The sequence below is a fragment of the Calidris pugnax genome, unplaced genomic scaffold (assembly GCF_001431845.1).
Source record: "Calidris pugnax isolate Ruff unplaced genomic scaffold, ASM143184v1 scaffold27, whole genome shotgun sequence".
NCBI classification, from domain to species: domain Eukaryota; kingdom Metazoa; phylum Chordata; class Aves; order Charadriiformes; family Scolopacidae; genus Calidris; species Calidris pugnax.
In genome coordinates, this window is record NW_015090893.1 from 18786928 (window position 1) to 18807328 (window position 20401).

At 52.0% G+C, this 20401-nt stretch overlaps 1 protein-coding gene across 6 annotated transcripts in view; it reads left to right on the forward strand.

The window, feature by feature from the left end:
* Positions 1 to 20401, forward strand: part of ARHGAP26 (Rho GTPase activating protein 26) — a 130873-nt gene that overhangs the window by 29911 nt on the left and 80561 nt on the right. For all 6 annotated transcript variants that reach the window (XM_014948075.1, XM_014948074.1, XM_014948076.1 and 3 more), the window contains one exon: positions 19985 to 20021. In XM_014948075.1, the coding sequence (XP_014803561.1) occupies positions 19985 to 20021 (37 nt within the window). The remainder of the gene's footprint in view (positions 1 to 19984; positions 20022 to 20401) is intronic.

A 20401-nucleotide genomic window follows, 5' to 3' on the forward strand; every position in this document is an offset into this window, starting at 1 on the left:
GCAACTCATCTGGCAGCCGTTCCTGGGTCTTCTAGAGAATTGCAGATTTAGTGTGAGCGGAAGAGTGTGGCCCCTCTTCCCTGTGCTCAGCGATAGCCTCCTCGCTGCCGTCTCTGCTCCTGCCCTGCCAAGGCTGCACAGGCGTCCTCACCTCTGGAAGGGATTGTGGAGGTTTTTAGAAAACTCTGAGTTGCTGGTTTTTCAGTTTGTAATGTGAATGTGAGCTTTACTGCCACATTTAAAGAGCTTCGGCTGGTTCTGAGCTGGTTCCCTCTGAGAAGTGCTGGTGTAACCATCCAGCAGCCACCGGCAAACACGGCTCTGCCCAGCAGCCTGTCTGCAGAGTGAGAACCAGCCCATGGGCCTCCGTGCCTCAGCGTGGCCAAAAGCCTAGCAGGATACGAGAGGAAAGTTTGCGGGTGAGAGCCAGGGCTGTTACGGGACAGCCCGCACGGTTTTGGAGGAGGAGGCTGTGCTTTGGGGCTGGAATCAGGCTCCGGCAGCGGGAGGGGAGCCCCCGTGGGGAGCAGGGTGTCCCGTCCCAGCACAGCCCCACTGCCACAGACTGGGACTGGTTTGAGCAGTTTCCCATCCCAAATCCACAAAAAAGGTCCTTGTTTGTCGGTAAAAATGTTTGTTGAAGCCAGATGAGAGGTGGATCCAGGCAGGCTGTCCGGTGAATGCTGGAAAGCAGCTTCCTTTAGAAACGTGCAGCGGCCGGGAAGGAGGTCAGGAAGGCGGTGTGTGTCCAGGGTGCTGCTCCCTATGTCAGGTAAAGGGTTTCGTTATGGATTACCACCAGGAATCATAGATCCAGTGGGTAATTCAGGCAGGACAGGACCTTGGGAGGTTTCTAGTCCAGCTGGTTGCTTGTGGTGTTATCCGGTCAGGTGCTGAGAGCATCCGAGGGAGGAGACTGCACAGCCCCTCTGGGCTCCAGCTCTGCTGCTCCACCATCCTCCTGACACCCAGTCGGAGCCTCTCCTGGTTAAATTTACACCTCTTGTCCCTTGTTCTGCTGCCAGGTAGAGCTGTGAGGAGCCTGGCTCTTGTCTTTCCCATGCCCTTCCTCGCAGGAAGGGTGCTGCCAGGTCCCCACCAAGCTTTTCCTTCTCCAAGCTCTAACAGGGCATGTGCTGCGTGGCTTGGACCTACCTCTGATGGTGATCACAGCTCTCTGCCACCTTGGTTTCCTCCCTGTGGCAAAATGGTGCTCCTGGGACACAAATGCTCAGTTGCACCTGAGCTGTAGCCTTTCCAAGAAGAGGCTTTGTGGGAGGTGCAGGCAAAGAGGGGAAAAAGGGACTGAATGCATGTTGTGTGCACAGTTCAGCCTCTGCTCCCTTTTCCTGCCCTGTGTTGAGAAGGGAGCCTTGTCTGGCGGATCCAGCCTGCTCCTCACCTTGGCTCTCCAGTGGATGGCCCTGCCCTGGGGCCGCTGCAGTGGGAGGACACTGGGGTGTAGGACGTACCAACCTCTCCAGCTCCATCCTGCAAGCTGTCTTGCTCCCTCCAACATTACCCCCTGCCTTGGTTCTGCGGTGGCACCTGCAGACAGGATGATAGTTTCAGTTTTTTCAGAAAGAAAACGCATTCTTGCTCCTGGTCCAAATCAAGCCTCGTCCCCCTCCAGCCCACTCACCTACATCCCCCTCCTCGCCTCCACGGGCAATTCTGGTTGTGAGGATGCGAAACCCAGTCACCTGCAGCAGGAGCTGTGTGAATGCGGTCACTCGCTTGCATTTTGACCTGCTGATGTTTTCAGGATTTGGCCCAACAGCAGAGCCAGGCTGTTATGTGTTATGTTAGGGTTGGGTTGCGGAAGTGCAGCCAGAGCTTTTCCGTGTTTGTGAAGCGCTGTGCATGCGAGAGGCGCTATGAAGTAACAGACGCGGGACAGCCTGGATTATCCTGTTTCAGCATCTGGTTCTGTGAACTCCTTCAAAAACACACAGGTCTTGAGCTGCCGCCTGCGTATTTCTATTCTCCCCTATCGTGCCCATCAGCTCAGGGTAGCTTGTTCATCCTGCACGTCAAGGATTGCTGCTGTGCACTAATGCAATACCTCATGGCACTTAAATGCTAATGGCGTTTAAACCTGGCCTTCCAGGTGCGGTGTGGGAGCCATGGGAATGGAGCCTGTAGGGAAATGGATCCGAGAGGTATTTTCCTGACAAAGATGGTGCGTGTTGACAGACGAGGCAGCTCCTTGTCCTCAGTTATCCTCCTTGATCCCTCAGAAGTGGAGTTGTTGATCTGTTCTGTTTGGGTTCTCATCTTGCAACACCAGGGTGTGGGGTGTTACCTGCTCCGCAGAGATTTCCTTGAGCAAGAGACAAGGATTTAACCTTTGGACTCTTAGAAATACCCATTCTGTGCTCTGACTATATTTCTGTAAGCGAAAAACTCCTGCTGGAGAGAATGTCTGGTTTTCCTTTGATTTGAATATTGAGTGTGGGAAAGATTGGCACGGTGGGGACAGTGATTCCATGTGCAAATTCAGGCTGTGGAGAGATTAAAGTGGACTGGAGTTTGTTTCTTAATTATAATTAAAAAACTAAAACCAAATGTTGTATTACATTCTAGGAAGATCTAAATGTAGAATGTGGGCTACATTAGCCAAGACATTTGTCACAACTTGAAAAGATTTATTATACATCTTGCAGTCAAAGCAGTCTCCAGATAGCTATCATCAGTCTGTTAACTCTTACCACTGTTACTAATTTGACTAAAAACCCTGCCTTGACTTTGGGTTTTCGTTTATGTTACAGAAGCTGGAAGTAGAGGAAAATGCCAACTCCGCAGCAGAGCAGTTGCATTCGTTTTTGTTAAGATACTCGGGATAACTTTCCCGTGTTTTTTCTCCCCTTCTGGTGCTGCAGTTTGCAAATGTCTGTGGTGGGGGCCGGAGTGACTCCCAAACTTCTCTGGAGCTGGAGCGAAGGGTAAAAGCGGTGTTGGCTCTTGGCAGCGGCGGCTGCGGGACTGAGAGAGGCACAAATTAGGCTGTTTGCTTTGTGGCAAAGAACTGAACAAGATAAGCATTTTAGTCAGGTTGGGGCTTTGCTTGCCAAGTCTGCAGCGAGCGTGCCAGCCCAGGGAGAGATGTCGGTATCAGCGGTTCCTGCTCTTACCTTCCGAGCAGGTGGGAAATCTTAGAAACCATCCTCCCGTGAGGGAGCGCAGCCGTGGGGTACTGGGTGGGAAGTGTTTGGGATGTGAAAACCTTTCTCTGGGAGAGCGAGCCTTGTGATGTAAAGGTAGAGAGAGGGTTAAGGGTGTGAAACGTGTTAGATCGTATCCCCGTTGAGATATATCCCTGTTGAGCTGCACTAATCTGTTGTCCATAACCTTGAGTGGTGATGGAGAAGTTAATGTTAAATGGCAAAGGCAACAGCCTGTGATCCTGTCAGAGGAAATAAGGCAAGGATGGGGTCTGAGCAGTGCTGTTCTGGCACTCGCATCGTGCTGCCCTTTGCTCCATTTGTTTTGTTTTTCTTTTTCGTTCTTTAAAGCAATACAAGTCTATAAAAATCCAGCCAGCATTTGGTGTGGGAGTTGGTGGTGTTAGTGCCATGTATCCGAGAGCTCTACGGGCTGGGGATGAGCAGTCGGTCCCATGCCCCTGCCGGGCAGGGGGGGAGCTCTCTGAAATGGAGACACATCAGTGGTGCTTTCTCCTTTTCTTCTGCTCCCCATGCCCTCTCTTCAGTTCTTCTGCATAATCTGCAAGTTCACAGAGGCAAGACCAAAGTCCGAAGTCCCTTGCATGCTTCAGGGAGCTCAAGGCTGGTCACTGAATGGAAAGGCAGCACTGCAGGGGCTGGGGGGTTTTGTCCTGGGACCTCCCAGGGGTCGGACCTGTTGGGAAGGGCCCTGTTCCTCTTGGCACTCGCGTGACTTAGTCCTTGGGTGATTAAGCTCCATCCTCCGGAAAGTAAATAAAGTTTCTGCTCCCATTCTGGAAGGCAATTGCAGGACCCTGACCTAGACATCAGATTGATGTCTAGAAACCCCCTCAGGGTTTCCCACACACCCAGGTCTAGTTGTGTCTGCTCCTCCGTGTGAGGACGCTGGGCTGGAGGGCCACCAAGCTCATGGAGCTGAGGGCCATGGGGGACAATCAGATGGTAGCCGTGGTGTCTGGGTTTCATGCTGTGTTCACCTTCCCAACCAGGGGCTGGGCCTGGCTGGAAATGCCATGCTGTTTGTCAGTGCTGGGAACTCGCGACGTTCAGAAGTGGTTGCAGCTGAATTAATGGAAGCCCGGAGGGCAAGATCCACATTTTTGAGATATTATGGAGACACTTAAACTCTCTTAGACCTTCCCTAGGTGCCGGAGGTCTGCAGGCACCAGCAGCCCTTTGCTGCAAGCATTCTTCTGCCTAGATGTGCCACTCCTTTGCTTGGGCAAGGAGCCCCCAGTGCCCACTCCTCGCCCTCACTTCGACAGTATGCTTTATACATCTCGTCCTTAATTTATTTCCCTCTGTTTGAGCCCCAACCAAACTCTTTCTTAGCCTTCAGTCAAGACCTGGTGGCAACCTGTAGCTATAGGTGATGGCTTGGAGTTCACGGCGGGTCTGCTGTTTATTAGCCTAATGAAATTTAAATGCCAGGTGAGGTCAGCATGTCTAAGAGCCTGTGGACCTGCACGTGGAGCCTTTCTTTGGTGGCAGGGGGGTCTGAGACTGCAAAACCAGGCAGGGTGCTGAGGGCTCTCGCTGGCAGCCAGCAGGAGCTCAGGGTGATCAGACGTATCATGGTGGGCGTGAAGGACTCCATTCCCTTTCTGCAGCCGCCTCTGGGCTCCCGGCCATGACTCAGCTCAGCTAACTCCTCCTCGGCTCTATGGCTGTGTGGGCCACCCTGGCCTTGGCTGGGGCTGCGGTGGCCACCCTGGTGCCAGTTGACTGGCCGGGCCGTACCTCAGGTGGTGGGTGCCACCTCTGCTGGGTGGGGAGCGGAGGTGGGTCCCCCAGCCCCGGGGGCCTGCAGGCGGCACAAAATGGAGCAGGGCGGTGTGTTGGGGGGAGGCCATACTGGCCGCTCTCCACTAGATGGCAAGCTGAGACCAGCCCGCTCATTGCACTTGTGTCCCAGCGGGGACCAGGGCAGCCCCCCATGTCACCAGGGGCTCTGCAGGGTGTTGGCCAATGCCTTACCCCCCCGGGATTGGGGGAGCACCATGCCCTCCACAGCCAGGCTGCCCGTCCCTGCCGTCCCCATCCCGGGCTCCCAGCCCAGGGCAAGCACTTCTTTCTTGGTTTTGTCCCCAAAACCTGGCACAGCCCAAAATCACAGCCACCTCTCTCCCCTGTTCCTCTTGTCTTCCTTCTCCCGATGCCCCAAAATGAGTAATTGATAATTTGGGGGGGCAGGCAGCATTTAATCACAGTAAACTGTGGGGAGGTGAGCACAGACCTTCAAAACTTGTAAGGTCTCTCTTCTTTTCCCATTTCCCTCGCCAGCCATGGGGGTCCTTCCCTCTCCCTGTCCTTCCATGGCCTGAGGATGGGCATTTCCATGGTGATTACTGCCACCATCTTGTCCCACTTGGGTTTGGGGCCTTCCTGGGGTCCCTGCAGCAGGGGCCATGGTGCCCTGCTGTGGTGGGGCCTGCCACCTCCTCAGGGCTGGCCCATGGCGGTGGCTGATTTGGTTTGGTGTGAGGAACAGAAGGAAAATGGCGGCATGGTGGTCGGTCAGCAGCTCTGCACCCCACCGCTGGCCTGGTGGCCGCGGGGCCAGGGCCCTTCCCCATGGCGTCTCTCCCCGTCCGGCAGCTGCGTGGCGGCGCTGGAGCTCGGCCGGCGTTGCTGCTCTGGAAATGTCGTGTTGTGTTTTTGTAGCAAACCCCAGCGTAACAACAAAGCCCAGCCTCGCATTCCTGTCCAACAGGCAGCACCCTCGCCTCCCGCCTCCTCCTCCGATATTGCTTCTGGGAATTCTTTCTGAAATTGTTTTTCATTTTCCTTGTCTAATTATACAAAATGGTGAGAGATTAATTTCCCAGTGGAAATGATGTCTTTTGAACTCAATCCAGTGCTTTCAACCTCGGCATTCCTGTCATTTTGGCTCATTCAAAAAATAAATTAACTTGAAGGACTTCGGTCCTGACACTCGCGCTGCCACGGGGGGACGGTGGGGCACCAGCCACACACCTTCCCGACCTTCTCTTCCTGTGTTGGGGCTCGCTGCAACCTGCAGATCTGCTTTATTGTTCCAATTCATCTCCTCTCCGACTCCTCGGAGGTCACTTTCAATCCTCTGTACTGGTTTTGGTACTGCGCTCATGACGTGTTCCCAGCAGAGGTTGAAGACCCCTCTTTGATGGGGATGGGGAGCGGTGATGAGCGTGGGGTGCAGTGTTTGCAGCTGCTGCTGCACCAGTGTCGGGTGAGACTCAGGGACCCACCACTGCAGCTACTGATAATGCCGGCCATGCTTTTCCCTGAGGGCACTGGCTGTGATTTGTCACAGAGACAGGACATGGAGCTGTTGGATGGGGCCAGAGGAGGCCATCGAGATGCTGGGAATGCTGGAGCCCCTCTGCTGGGAGGGGGTGCTGAGAGAGTTGGGGGGGTTCATCCTGGAGAAGAGAAGGCTCCAGGGAGACCTTGGAGCCCCTTCCAGTCCCTCAAGGGGCTCCAGGAGAGATGGGGAGGGACTCTGGATGAGGGAGGGGAGCCCTAGGAGGAGGGGGAAGGGTTTGACCCTGCAAGAGGGGAGATGGAGCTGAGCTGTGGGGAAGAACTTGTTTGGTGTGAGGGTGGTGAGAGCCTGGCCCAGGTTGGCCAGAGAAGCTGTGGCTGCCCCATCCCTGGAGGGGTTGAAGGGCAGGTTGGAGGGGGCTTGGAGCAACCTGGTGTGGTGGGAGGTGTCCCTGCCCAGGGCAGGGGGTGGCACTGAGGGGGCTTTAAAGGTCCCTTCCCACCCAAACCATCCTGTGATTTTATGATTCTAAAAGTGAATTATCAGAAACAGTAGTAGAATAGGAACATCTTTGACTACAGATGGTGGTCTTTGGCTGTTTTCTCTTTGCCTGTGGGCGAGATGTCGGAGTGATCATCACATTTGCTCTTCTGGTGCTCTCAGGGGTTTGGTCCATGTCTGTCTCTTCAGCTTGTTTCCCTGCAGCCTTTTCCATGCCGATCTTTTTACCCTCTCAATCCCACAGACATGTGTTTCTGTGGGCTTTCCAGAGAAAGATGGTTATTTGTGTATGCTTTATCTTGAAGTTTTTTCATGGCCTTTGTCCTGTCTGGCTTTGTTTGCTTATGGCAAATTCGTTCTTTCTGTTCTGTTTTCCATGACCTGACTCATTCCAGTTGCTGCTTCTCCATCTCCCTGTCTCTCTGTCTTTGCTGAACAGAACATTTTTTCCCCCACTCTGCCTCCTCTCAAGCTCTTAAGTTTCTATTGTTTGCTTTCTCTCTTTGCCTCTAATCTGCTCCCCGACCCAGACAACCCAGTGAACTTTCCCTGAACCGAAGCTGCAGTTTTGCCCGTGCTCTCGCACCGCCTGGGAGCACCTGAGCTGCCTCAGAGGGCACCTCTCTCTCGGTGGAGGTATGCCCATCACCCCTGGCTGCACCAATGGTGAGCCCTGCTGCCAGCTTGGCAGCAAAACCTGGCCCAGTGGAGCCCCTCCTTGGCTTTTTTTGCATCTCACAGCTCAAGATTTTTGCCAAAAAAGTTCCTTGTCCTTTTTGCGGACATGGCGGTGGAAGAGGATCCTCAGATAATCAGCCTGAGCTTTCAGACAGAATGATAACTTGGTCTAGTGGAAGGTGTCCCTGCCCATGGTTGGATCTAGATGATTTTTAAGGTCCCTTCCAACTCTAACGATTCTATGATTCTGTGATAATTTATCACATTCCATGTTAGTTTTTGCATCCCATGCTCTTAGAGCGATTCCTTTCTTCTCCCTCTCCTGTTTCGTAACCTATTTTAAGCCCATAATAGTAGTAACTTTACATAAAGCTTTTATTTTGTTTCTAAAGCACTTAAGCCAGTGAGGTCCGAAGCCTTGACTTCAGGCTTTTATTTATGGCTCCAGCAAATGCTGGTTCAGTAGTTGATAGCTCACCCAGCCAGAATCGCTGCTGCTTCAGACTGACAGTTTTTGTCCTTTGCTTAAGAAGCTGTTTGGGTCATAAAGAGAAGAATGCCGAGAGAAGCATTCTAGATCATCTTAAAAAGAGAAAAAAGCCCTCTGGACTGCTTTTACACACCTAAAAGTGCTGTCTCCCACCCACTTTTGGAAAGTTTGTGACCTGTTGTCTTTCTTCTGGCTCTGTTGTTGGGGACATCCAGGAGTGGCTCCTGCCTCTGGTTTTCATCTCCTGAGCGTGAACGCCTCGTCATTCCTCTCATGCATTCTTTGCTGTAGCCAGCTTTGCCGCGGCACTCTACATTGTCGTCTGTGCTCCACAAGTTCAAAGAATAACAGGATGGTCAGGGTTGGAAAGGACCTGTGGGGATCACCCTGTCCAACCCCCTGCCAGAGCAGGGTCACGCAGAGCAGGTTGGACAGGAACGCATCCAGGCAGGGTTTGAATCTCTCCTGAGAAGGAGACTCCCACCCTCTCTGGGCAGCCTCTTCCAGGGCTCTGCCACCTTCAAAGTAAAAGTTTTTCCTCATGTTGAGATGGAACTTCCCGTGTTCCAGTTTGTGCCCATTGCTCCTTGTGCCATCCCTGGGCACCACTGAGAAGAGTCTGACCCCATCCTCTTGCTCCTCACCCTTTAGCTATTGCTCAGCATCGATGAGATCCCCCTCAGTCTGCTCTTCTCCAGGTGAACAGCCCCAGGGCTCTCAGCCTTTCCTCAGCAGAGAGATGCTCCAGTCCATCATCATCTTTGTAGCCTCTGCTGGACTCTCTCCAGTAGTTCCCTGTCCTTGAACTGGAGGGTCAGTTCTCCCTGACACAGTGAGACACAGTGCTCCAAGTTGGGCTGTACTTGTAAGCTAGGGTGGTTGGTGCCATGACACAAGCTGGGTTTCCCTTTGGGAGAAGAAGTTAGTTCTGCTGGGGAAGTGTTGGCAGGTGCCTCTCTCCCCTCCTAGCATCTTGCTGCTGGTACCCACCGAGGCAAACTCAGCGAGGGCTGAGGATTTGAGCCTGGGTCTGGCCACGGATCCATGGGACATCCTGCAACACATATCGGTGTGGGATGCCCACTGGTTTTCTTTCGTAAGCTAGGGTGGTTGGTGCCGTGACACAAGCTGGGTTTCCCTTTGGGAGAAGAAGTTAGTTCTGCTGGGGAAGTGTTGGCAGGTGCCTCTCTCCCCTCCTAGCATCTTGCTGCTGGTACCCACCGAGGCAAACTCAGCGAGGGCTGAGGATTTGAGCCTGGGTCTGGCCACGGATCCATGGGACATCCTGCAACACATATCGGTGTGGGATGCCCACTGGTTTTCTTTCCCTTTGGTGCAGGCCAGGAGGTGAGCGTGGTGGTGAAGGTGGTTTGAGTTTGCCGAGCCCCCGGGGATGGCTGGTTACTGGAACCTGAACTGCAGCGTGCTGGCGAGGAGCGCGCTGTGTGTGCCAACAGGGTAGATCAGCCAACGTGTGGTGACTTGTCTGTGAGTCTGGGCCCGGACAGGAGGAACAGCTTAGGCAAAGGTTTGCAGAGTGGTTGCATCAAGGGATTTGGTGTTGGTGCTGCGGTGTGATCCCACCTGCCCGCCCTCCGGCTGCGTCTGCCCCGCGGGGCTGGCAGGGAACCCGTGACGGGAGTGAGAGACCAAAGAGACTACGTTGCCTTTCCTTTCCTCTCTGCTCTTCTATCACCTCTGCTGAGCATTGCTTGAGCAGGCAATTCAAGAAACATGTAGAAATTCAAGGAATAGCTCCGTGTTAGTAGGACAAACTTCTCTGCCAATTTGAATAGACTATCAGAGTCTCTTTTTCTACTCTAAATTAAAAATTAAAGTAAATGGTTCATTGTATAGTTAGTTGCAAAAGTAGCGTCTTTCTTTATCATTGACTATCAGAGACTTTTTTTTTTTAAAGTAAATGTTTCATTTTACAGTTAGTTGCAAAAGTAGCGTCTTTCTTTATTTCTTCTGTTATTGGTCCTTGCATTTCATTGTAAGTAGTGATTATTTCCTGACCTGCTACAATCCCACCACAGGCCCTTACCGGGCTTTTTCCTTCTCTGAGCTGCAGCATCAGAAGAGAACCTGCCCTTTGAAACACCGAATGTTTTAATTGTCTTATTTCTGTACCTCTGGGGGTGAGTAGTTTCACAGGGATGCTATTCAGCCTGGAGACGAGAAGGCTCCGGGGAGTGAGTAGTTTCACAGGAATGTTATTCAGCCTGGAGAAGAGAAGGCTCCAGGGAGACCTTGGAGCCCCTTCCAGTCCCTCAAGGGGCTCCAGGAAAGCTGGGGAGGGACTCTGGATGAGGGAGGGGAGCCCTAGGAGGAGGGGGAAGGGTTTGACCCTGCAAGAGGGGAGATGGAGCTGAGCTGTGGGGAAGAACTTGTTTGGTGTGAGGGTGGTGAGAGCCTGGCCCAGGTTGGCCAGAGAAGCTGTGGCTGCCCCATCCCTGGAGGGGTTGAAGGGCAGGTTGGAGGGGGCTTGGAGCAACCTGGTGTGGTGGGAGGTGTCCCTGCCCAGGGCAGGGGGTGGCACTGGGGGGGCTTTAAGGTCCCTTTTATAATTCTATGATTCTGTTAGCATTGTGGAATTTCAGATCATGTCTGGAAAGGGACCTGTCTGCTGCCATTGGGGAGAGGGGCACTGAGACCAGTTAGGTGTCCACAGGGCCAGCTCCCAAACCCAGGGAGGTGACGGGGCACTGCGATCCCTGCTCCAAGAAACCACCTCTGCTGCTGCCTGGGGCTCAAAGGGGTCTCCAGGGTGAGGAGAGCAGGACTGGTGAGGGTGGGATCACATTCCCCTTTCTGCTGACTGTCCCAGAGCCTGGGGGTCCCCGCGATGGTCTGTCCCCAACACCTGCCCCGGTGGCTGTCCCAGTGTGTGCCCCACATGAAGCTGTGCAGACCGAGGACTGAAAGTGGTGTCTCCTCGGAGATGTTACAGCCTTGGCGTTCAACCACCAGCCATTGTTCAGAGCAACTGGGCAGTGCAAAACCTCTTTTCACAGAGGAGGAGCGCGAGGCATGTCTGCGCTACAGTTATTTTAAAAATAAAGATGACACTGTCATTTAAAATTAGGTTGGTTTTTGATGTGTGCAGGCTCCTTGTTCGTCAGTAGATGCTGGGAGGAGGAAGGGCGTGTGTGCTGGCGGGAGAGAGGGAGCGCGAGCGGCTGGCCGGGCCCCAGCGCAGATAGCTGGCGGAGGAGGATGTGCGAGCTGTTGCTCAAGCATCCTAGAAAACTTTAGGGGAAGCTGTTAAACTAGTAGAAGTTTTCACTTTTAATCAGTCACTTGAGCGGTCTCACCATATGTGCTCTGCTGGACTCGCTTAAAAATGCTGCTTTGTGAAACTTTAAGCGCTTTAGTTATTCCAAAAATGTATTTTTCTAAACCAGTTGACCTTTAGTTACATTATCCTAGAGGCTGCTGTGTAGCTAACATGCTTTGTTCCCCAGCGCTTCCACCCACCCTCTTATTTTTTCCCCCCAAACTCTCTGCTGCTCGATTTCCTTCTGGTGTTTGGACATGGTGGGTTGATAGTTTGGCCCAGGTAATTTTTTTCCTTCGTTTGGCCCAGGTAGTTTTTCCCCGAGGTGACGACCATGGCGGGTTATGCAAGTGCGCTGAGCTAAGCAGCCCAGCTGGCTGGCGGGCAGCCCGGCCGGCCCCGGAGCCTCTGGGGAATGCCTGCACTTGTAATAAAACGTGGGCTTGTTTTTAATTAGAACCATCATTTAGTTCAGCTTGGAGAGAGGCAGAAGAGCAAGGACCCATGTAGAGGATTCAAGCCCCCAGATGCTTCGCTTTTGATAGATTTATTTTTATTTTATTTTTTTTCCCCTTTTAATCAGACTCAGGCATTGGTGTAAGTTCTGAGCTAAAATTTCTGCTGGAAGGAAGGAGGGGGAGAGGGAAAAGAGGGGAGGGAGGAGGGGGGTGGCTCCGACTGCAATGCATTAGTTCAGTGCTGAACAGTATGTTGGGAAGGAAGGAGGGAAGGGAGGGAGGAAGGAAGGAAGGAAGGAGCTGCCAGGGACCCTGGGCCACCCTCTTCCAAATGAACAGCCCTCGCTTGAATGACATAAACCAGCATTTCGCAGCGGGTTGCTGCTGCCCTGCCAAGGCTTTTGCTTGGGAAGCAAGGCATGTTTTTTCCTCCCCTCCCCCTGCAGGGAGGTTTGCAGGGATGTGGGCTGGGAAAGATCTCGCTCCTATCTGTGTCGTTCTGGCTCGGAGAGCAAGGAAGGTTATTTCTAGCCACAACACAGTGCAGCCCAGCTCTGAAAATCCTGCTTGTAGTATGAAAACCTGGCTCTCGGACAGAAATAGAACAGGGTTGATAAAGCAGAGCCAGAAACAAGGGCTGATTTCATCAAGGTTGCCAGGTGTCCTGCTTTTAACAAGGAAATATGCTTTTTTGTACACGAGCCTTCCTGCTCCGTGCTCTCCTGGCATCCTGCTCCTGGGCCGTGGCCCAGCGTAGGAGCTCTGCGATGGTGTGCCAGAGCTCGCTCAGGTGCCGAGGATCCTGCCCGCCGTGGGATGGACCTGTGCCCATCTCACTCTTTTCTTTTTTCTTCCTTCTTTCCTTCCTTCCTTCCTTTTTCCCCCTTGCCTGTGGCTGCAGGGCATATGGTGTCCTGCCATGTCTCATCTCACGAAGGGACCCCCAAGTGCTCTGGCCCAGCTCTGGGCGTTCCTGTGCACGCTGTGGGGACCTTTCTCTGTGGAGATGGGACTGAATAACGTGCTGGGAACCTGCAGCCAAGAGAATAGCCCCTGCCCTTCTGGGGTGTCGTGGTGTGGCACCTCGTCACGTACAGCTCTGGGTGTCAGCAGGTAGGCTTTGGTTTGAGGAGATAAATCCTTACAGTCTGCCCAGTCAGAGAAAATGTGCCACCGCTCTCTGCTAAAAGTAGGCTTGAAAATACTGGGTTTTTACTTTCTTTTTCTCTGGAATTGCTGTGGAAATAATGAAGCATTTGGTGGTAAAAACAGCAGAAACAAAGTAACGCCTTTTGATCTTTTAAACTCAATACGCTCAATAATTTGCTGAAGTTTTGCTCTCTTGAAGTCACTTTGGGTTACTCAAGATCTCCATGAAAAACCTATTTGTCGTCATTTACAGCACAGAGGGGGTTTGTGTGCTGCCAAAGCTGTGAGTGAATGCAAGACTTCTCTGGCCTTCTCCTGAGGGCACCTGAGCACTCTGCAACACCATCCGGAAGGGATTTTGGTCCAGGCATTGCAGAATAACATTTGTAAACCTTTTCCTTAATGGCTGCTGCTTCTCGAGCTTCCAACTCCTTGTGTAGGATGGGAAACAAATTCTCCAGGACTTGTCTTGATGTGTCTCGGTTTCTGTTGTGTGCTGAAGGGGACGAGGACTTTAGGATCTGGACCACGGGGATCAGGTACGTCATTGGTGTCCAAGTGGGGAAGAGGTTAAGAGAACAGCCTTGTTCCAAGTGGGTTTTCTGTTGTCTCAGGCAGGGCAATGACATGGGTAGGAAAAGTGATGTACAAGAGTCCCAGCACGTGGTTCCTGGGGCTGGGCTGCAGCTTTGGGGTGCTGCCGACACCACCCCGCCTAGAGCCATCTGAGTCAGCCCCAGTGACTGGACTCCACTCTGCATGCTGGTTTTCACCCCATTTTCCCTTTTCCTTTAAAAAAAAAAAGTTGCAAAACACCCGTGTCAAATGTGTGTGCTGCTCCTGCCCATGGCTTCACAACCTGTCCCGCGGTGGCTGGCAAGCCAGTTGGGCTACCGATTCTGAGGGAATGTAATGGTTTCTATTTATACTCTTTTGGCTTGTGCATCTTCTGAGCTGAAAGTTGAAAAACTCGCTCAAGGTTGTTTTGAGGATTTCTGAATATGAATCACGAGGAAATTGCATAACGCTGCAGCGTTTCCTCCTATTGCTCAGGGCTTTACAAACACGGCGCTCCTCCAGGGAGACCGAGGAAATCTGGCAGGACTGGCCCGTTCGGACGGTAGTGTTAGTCTAAATGGAAAATCTGGGTTGAAGGGTAGGTCCCAGCACTGGCAGAAGGAGCCCAAGGTGGAATCTTCCGTGCAGGGCATTGCCTGGGTGACTGAAACGGTGGGTTCCTTCTCAAACGGCGATTCCTCTGTCTGTGGCTGCAGAGCAGGGCTGCTGGTGGTGGGGAAGGTGTTCTGCAAATCACTGCCACCTCCCGCCTCTGAGAAGCTCAACAGTTCTTTCTTCTAGATTTTAGCAGATTTTAGGGCAGAATTTCATGTTGATGTTGGAACCTGGAAGATTTTGGGAACTGGGCTGAGTGCCGTGCAGCCTCCGAGGGACACAGCTTAGACTGGGCCATTTTGAATTTTAAATAGTAACAATTAATAAATATTTTCATATAAAGGATGTGTGCACACATACATACAACTGCCATATGAAAGCACAGTTAATTTAATTGTGGAGGTTAATAGACATCATGGGCACCCAGCGTGAACCCTGAAATGAGGAAATAAACATAAAATTACTCACCATCTTCTTTTCTTAGTTCCCTTTCCAAACCCCAGCTACTTCCTTTCCCTTTTCTTTTCCCACAATCCAGATTCATCCCAACCATCCCATGCTCAGGTGTGCAATTTTTTTTGGATCAGGTTGGAAAAGTGAGGGATTGGATTCTTTTTGGTCTATCTGTGCACAAGCAGAAGATGGCACCAGCCCATGAACGGTGGCTGTAGAAGTATTTCGTGCTACAGGTGGTGGCTGCTGGAGGGTTTTTGATTATGAAAATCCACAGTTTGTTTTTGTTACCCTCCAGTGTAGGTATTTATGTGTAGTAAATGACAAGGAGGAAGTTTGAGGGGGGCACGGAGAGGGTCCAGTGGTCATCATGCCTTCTTCTGCCCATACTTTGGTCCACGTGGTGTTGGAGACAGGAGTCAAGGAGCAGGGCTTGGCGTTGTTCCTTGGGAGCTCTTTCCTGGCCAGTACACCCTTGAGCATGACGGGTCTCTTGGTCATCTTGGTAAAACCATTGCCTCTGCAACACACAGTGGATATTTGGGGAAATATTTCACCAGGAAGAATTAAATTGTTCTTTGATAATTTGTCTTCAATATTGAGTTAATAATTGAGCATAGTGCAAGTGTTCCGGGGGAGGAATTTTAATTTTGCAGGAAAACTTCAAAATAAAAATGAATTGCAATTTCTGTTGTGCTCTTATAAAATTCATGCTTCTGGATTACTTACAGATGAATCTCATAATTTTTCAATAGTAGGGTGCAAAGGCATTGTTTTAAGCCTCTGAATAGCAGTGATTCTGCAGAAACGAAGCACCAGTAACTTCCTCTAAAACAGGTACGATCTGGTTTTGTTCAGGATACGTGAGCAGCTGCAGTATGAATTTAGAAAACTAAGTTCAAGGCATCAAGGTCTGCACATTTTGCACTAGGTTAACATATATTTTTTCTATTCATATCACTTCTGAAACTGCCTAGTAAAGACTTTTTGGCTCTGGAGATACAATCAGATGGGACTAATTAGTGAGAGCGTGATGTTGGAGCGATCGGGGTGCTGCAGGGTAGGGATTATCTCCGGGTTAGTCACTAGCCCCACTTTGGGTGAGTTTTATAACTGAGCCTGTTCCCACGGGCAGAACACGGGACATGAGCCCTTCCCCACTCAGCACAGGCTTTACTCACCAACCCCTTCTCTGTGACTGAAACTGAAAAGTGAAAGAAGCTTTTTCCTTCATGAGAAGCTCTCTGGTTTTGGGTCTGTTTTCTCTGGGGTGTGTTAACAGGAAGGCGGTGTGTGTGTGCACATACCAATACACCTGGTTTTTAGGGTGTTTTGTCACCTGGGTCTGTCCTGGGCAATGTGTGTGTCTGTGGGATGGCCTGTCTGTCCCCGTCCTGGTCTCTGCACACCCCCACCATGCTGTTTGTGCACAGATGTGCAAGGGAGAGGATTTGGGGAGGAGGAAAGAAATATCTATATTGTGGTAAGTGTCCTTGCCCATGGCAGGGGGGTTGGAACTCCATGATCTTTAGGGTCCCTTCCAACCCAAACCATTCTGTGATTCTGTTCTACGGGATAGTTGCAGGCAGAGGTTAGTGTGGCTGGCAGGCAGCGGTGGATGGTTGCCTGAGCTGGATTCAGACACGGTGAAGGAGGACTAGCTGTGGTCACCACGCTGGCTGCACCCACAGCCCACTGCAGTGGTGGGCTGAGATTTTCCATATGCCGGATTTATAACTTCCTGCGGTGATGTAAAGATGAACTGACAGCGTAACAGTGTGGTGGGTTTCCAAGGAGGATGGTGTAGGGTAAAAATGCTCCTGTCTGAACAATCTGTGACTTAATTTTTGTCAGTAATCAATGGAGACTTGGGCTTAATGAACAGTAAGAGCCTCTTTAAGATTCAGCACCCTTTTGCAGGGGGAAGGTTTGGTCCATCAACTGGCTGACTTGCATAAGAGCTTTAATCTTAAAATGCATCCTTGTGCTTGAAGCCCTGCATATTATCAAAGCTCTTCTGGAAAGAGTGGAATATTAATGTCTGTACAGGGGAGCTGGGCAGGAGTGACCTTTGCTGTGCTGAGACCCCGAGGGTCTCTGTGGGCTGGGCCAGCCCTGCCGAAGGGCAGGATTTTGACAGTGGGGCAGATGATGGCCCTTGGGGTCACTCTTGGACCTCTTACACAGCAGAGCTTTCTTCAAACTTGGAAACTTTCTCTTATCCTAAAAGATCTCTCTCTGAGAAAGGCTTGAGGCGGTGTAGGAAAAGATTTTTATTTTTTTTAAAGCAGTGTTTTTCTTGGAAAAGGAAGTGATATTACAGAATTGGGGCTGGGTTAAAACCCTGATGTTGTGGAGTGTTCTTAATGGATTAACACACTGACAATGGATAAAAGGTTTGTCCTTAACAAGATGGATGTAGGATGACAGTATCTCCTTGTTTTATGGTTGCATAGTTGACCTCTGCATGAAATTTCCTTTTCACTGTGTGCATACTTTGCAATTAATGGCATAAGCATATTGTGTTTCCTTGTCTGTCCTTTTCCTTTTTTTTTTTTTAAGAACAGTCTCTGATGATTAACAACCTCTCTGTTGTTTGGTGTAACCAAACTGGAAGAGCGAATCTGCAGGAGACACATTTTTTGCTCTCGCGGATGCGCTGTGCACCATCCCTTGAGCTGTGCGAGTGGTCCCTCAGGCCTGGGCAGCAGAGGAAGCCACGGGGAGAAGGACAGGAGGTAGAATCTGGGCCAGGGAGTGTGTCCAGTGCTGGAGCAAGTGCCTGAAACCTGGGTTGACCCAGAAGAATTGGAAAATATTCAGGTGTCCCCAGCACAGGAGCTGGTGTGCGCTCAGCAAGGGCAGTGGCCGGGCTGGGACCGTGGCCCCAGGAGAAGCAGGGGGCTGGCAGGGTGGGCTTCTTGGCCAGTGACCTGGCTGTAAGTGGGAAGCAAAGTTTTAAGAGCTGGGTCACTTTTATTGTATATATTATTAACCTGTGTGTCTAGGGTGAGCCAGGGTGGAGTGATGGGCTTGAAGGATCCCGAGGAAGAGCCGTCTGTCTCCAGACCTTTGGATCAGAGCTACCTCAAGCTGTGTCCCTGGTCCCCTCAATGGGTCCTCGACAGAGGTGCTGAAGTTGGAGAGAACTTCTTTAGGGAAGGTTGACTTTGTGGCCAGGGCTACCAGGCGGTACCACTGGTGGAGGAGCCCGCTGTTGGTTTCCTTCCCTCTTTTCACTTATTTTCTTGATATAAACACTGTTCCTGGAGGAAAACTCACTTGCTGACTACAGCTGGTTTTGCTGCTGAATCATCCCCCAGTTTCCAGATGTGAGATGATGGATTTCTCCTGCAAACAAAAATCTCTACTTTGTCTTTGTTGCGTAGCTGGGTGCCTGGGAGGGGGAGAGGGAAGGTTCTCCTCGGGAAGGGTTCCAGGAAGAGTGGGAATTAGCACAGGGGGGTCAGTCTCTGCCCAAACTCTCAGTTTTGAGCTACACGGTGAGATTTGTGCTTCCCCAAGAGCATCCTGGGTGGTGGAGCTGATGCAGCCCCCGGCTGGTGCCGTGCTGTGGATGGCATCGAGGGACAGGTCTCCCTCTGTTAAACCCGCAGGAGACACATGAATGGGGCCATTGCATTCTTTAATGCTGACGAAGCTCCCTCGTTAAGCTCACTGCCCTGACTGGCAGTGCAGCCAGCATGTGGGGTGAGAGCTGCCCGTGTCCTCGTTGCCACCACAGGGGTGTCCGTGGAGCTGTGCTTTGGTGGCTCTGCACAAGGCTGGCACCGTGGCTGGTGGGGGGAGAGCACAGAACAACCCGTGTTTTGATGACCTTCACGGGAGGCATCTGTTTAAGTGGCCTAAGGGTGATGTGGTATGTGACACACAGCCTTTTTGTGGGTTTTTGTCCGTATGGGCAATGGGGATCTTGGGCTGGTGCTGGGGCTCCCAGGGTGAGGGCTGCTGTGGGCAGCGGCGTGTGTACCCGCTGCTGCTGGCACCGGTCCTTTGAGGACATGGCACTGTCACCTTCCCAGCCTCGTGCTCCTGCTGGAGCTCTTGGGGGACATCCCGACAGCAGGGACCCCACTGGAAGCACACAGACCCTCGCGCCCAGGGGCAACCTCTGAGTCTCTGTCCTCAGTGTTAATACCATTAATTAGGAGGCTGCGGTGGGAAAGGTGGAGGATCCGAGCCTCTCCTCCTCCCCGCTCCCCTCGCCTGTGTTGGCCGTTGCTGCCTTCTGGGTTGCTATCAACATGGCCTTTGGAAACTTTCCTTCCCCGCTTGCTATTTCTGGAGGTGGCATGTGATTAAATCAGCTCCCCGCGTGTCGCTGCCGCTGGAAGGGGGCTCCCGGCTTTGTTCCCGGCAGAGGAAGGGTGTGCACAGCCTGCACAGCCCTTTTTTCCTGTTCGAAGGGATGGATGCTGCCACGCTCGGCTCCAGCTTCTGATGCTGGTGGAGCCGCCGGGGTGTGTGTGTGTGTGTGTGTGTGGTTCTGCTGGGGCTCTGGCTTGATGAAGGATTATTTGAAATCATTTTACTCTGTTGGGCCGGAGAAACACAACCTGTCTGAAGGCTGATCTCCTTACAGCCGCGGTTTTCATTATGCCGGGCTTTTAAATCATCCTCAGACTGTGATTAAAACCTTCTGCAGTTGTTTTTACCCTTTTTACTGTATCCACTGAAACATTACTTTGCTCTAAAGCAGCCAAGCTGTAGTAGTGATGGGGACAGGAGGAAGAGCACGGATATTTGAGGACAGGAGAGTCTTGGGATGAAGCCCCAGCCTTGGCTCAGAGCGTGGCTCTGTCCCCGGCAGCGCTGGATGCATCACCTCATCCTTCTGCATTTCACGTCCTCTCTAAATTAATGACATTTCTTTTCCTCTCTTACTTGTTGCTTGACTCATCCATTCAGGCTGTAAGTACTGGGGAGGGTGGCCGCCCCCTCCCTGCCTGAGTCGCACCTGCCAGATGTTGCTGTGATGCCCAGAAGATGTAAAGGGAATTGTCTGCTTTGCTCGAAGTTTATATCCTTCATGTGCGTCTTTGAGAAGAGCAGAGAGGAGAGAATTCCCACCTGCATTTTGTTTAAAAGCCCCTTTATTTTCTGTTTTTACCTAGTCCGTCCCACGTGCATTCCCATGGTTTAAGGACTGTCCTCGTTGTTATTTTAATACAACTCCAAAGCTGTGGCAACCTGAGGTTTCGAATGCCAAAGGCTGTGGTGGTTTTTGGGGAGGTTGTGGGAGGTCCTCCTGAGGGCTGTCACTGTGGGGGTGACACCAGACGTGTCAGCAGCCCCTTCCCAGGTGGAGCCAGGGTCTTCATAAGACTTTCTTCTTGTGTTTTCCAGGTCTACAACTCGAACAAGGACAACCAAAGCGAAGGCAGTAAGTATTTCTTTCCACGGCAGACCCTGAGAAGGTGGCAGTGCTGGGTGGGGTGAGCAGACCTTGGTGGGTCAGCAGGAGAGGCTGAGCTGCCGGTGATGGGGACACTGGGCTGTGCTGTGCTCCCCTGGGCCAGGGATGTGGGGTGACAGGGCTCGTGTGGGCACTGCAGGGTGGTCCCAGGGAGGAGCTGGATCTGCCACCCAGCAGGGAACTGGTGCAGAAACTTGGTGGTGGGACTTGGGGCCATGGAAAGCGGTGCCAAGACGTTCCCCTGGCACTTTGGGGTGCATCTCCTCCTGCCTGTCCCACACCCTGGTGTCCCCAGGCTGCAGTGGTGGTGCAGGGGGTGCTGGCGTGTCCCAGGACCGGCTGCTCTC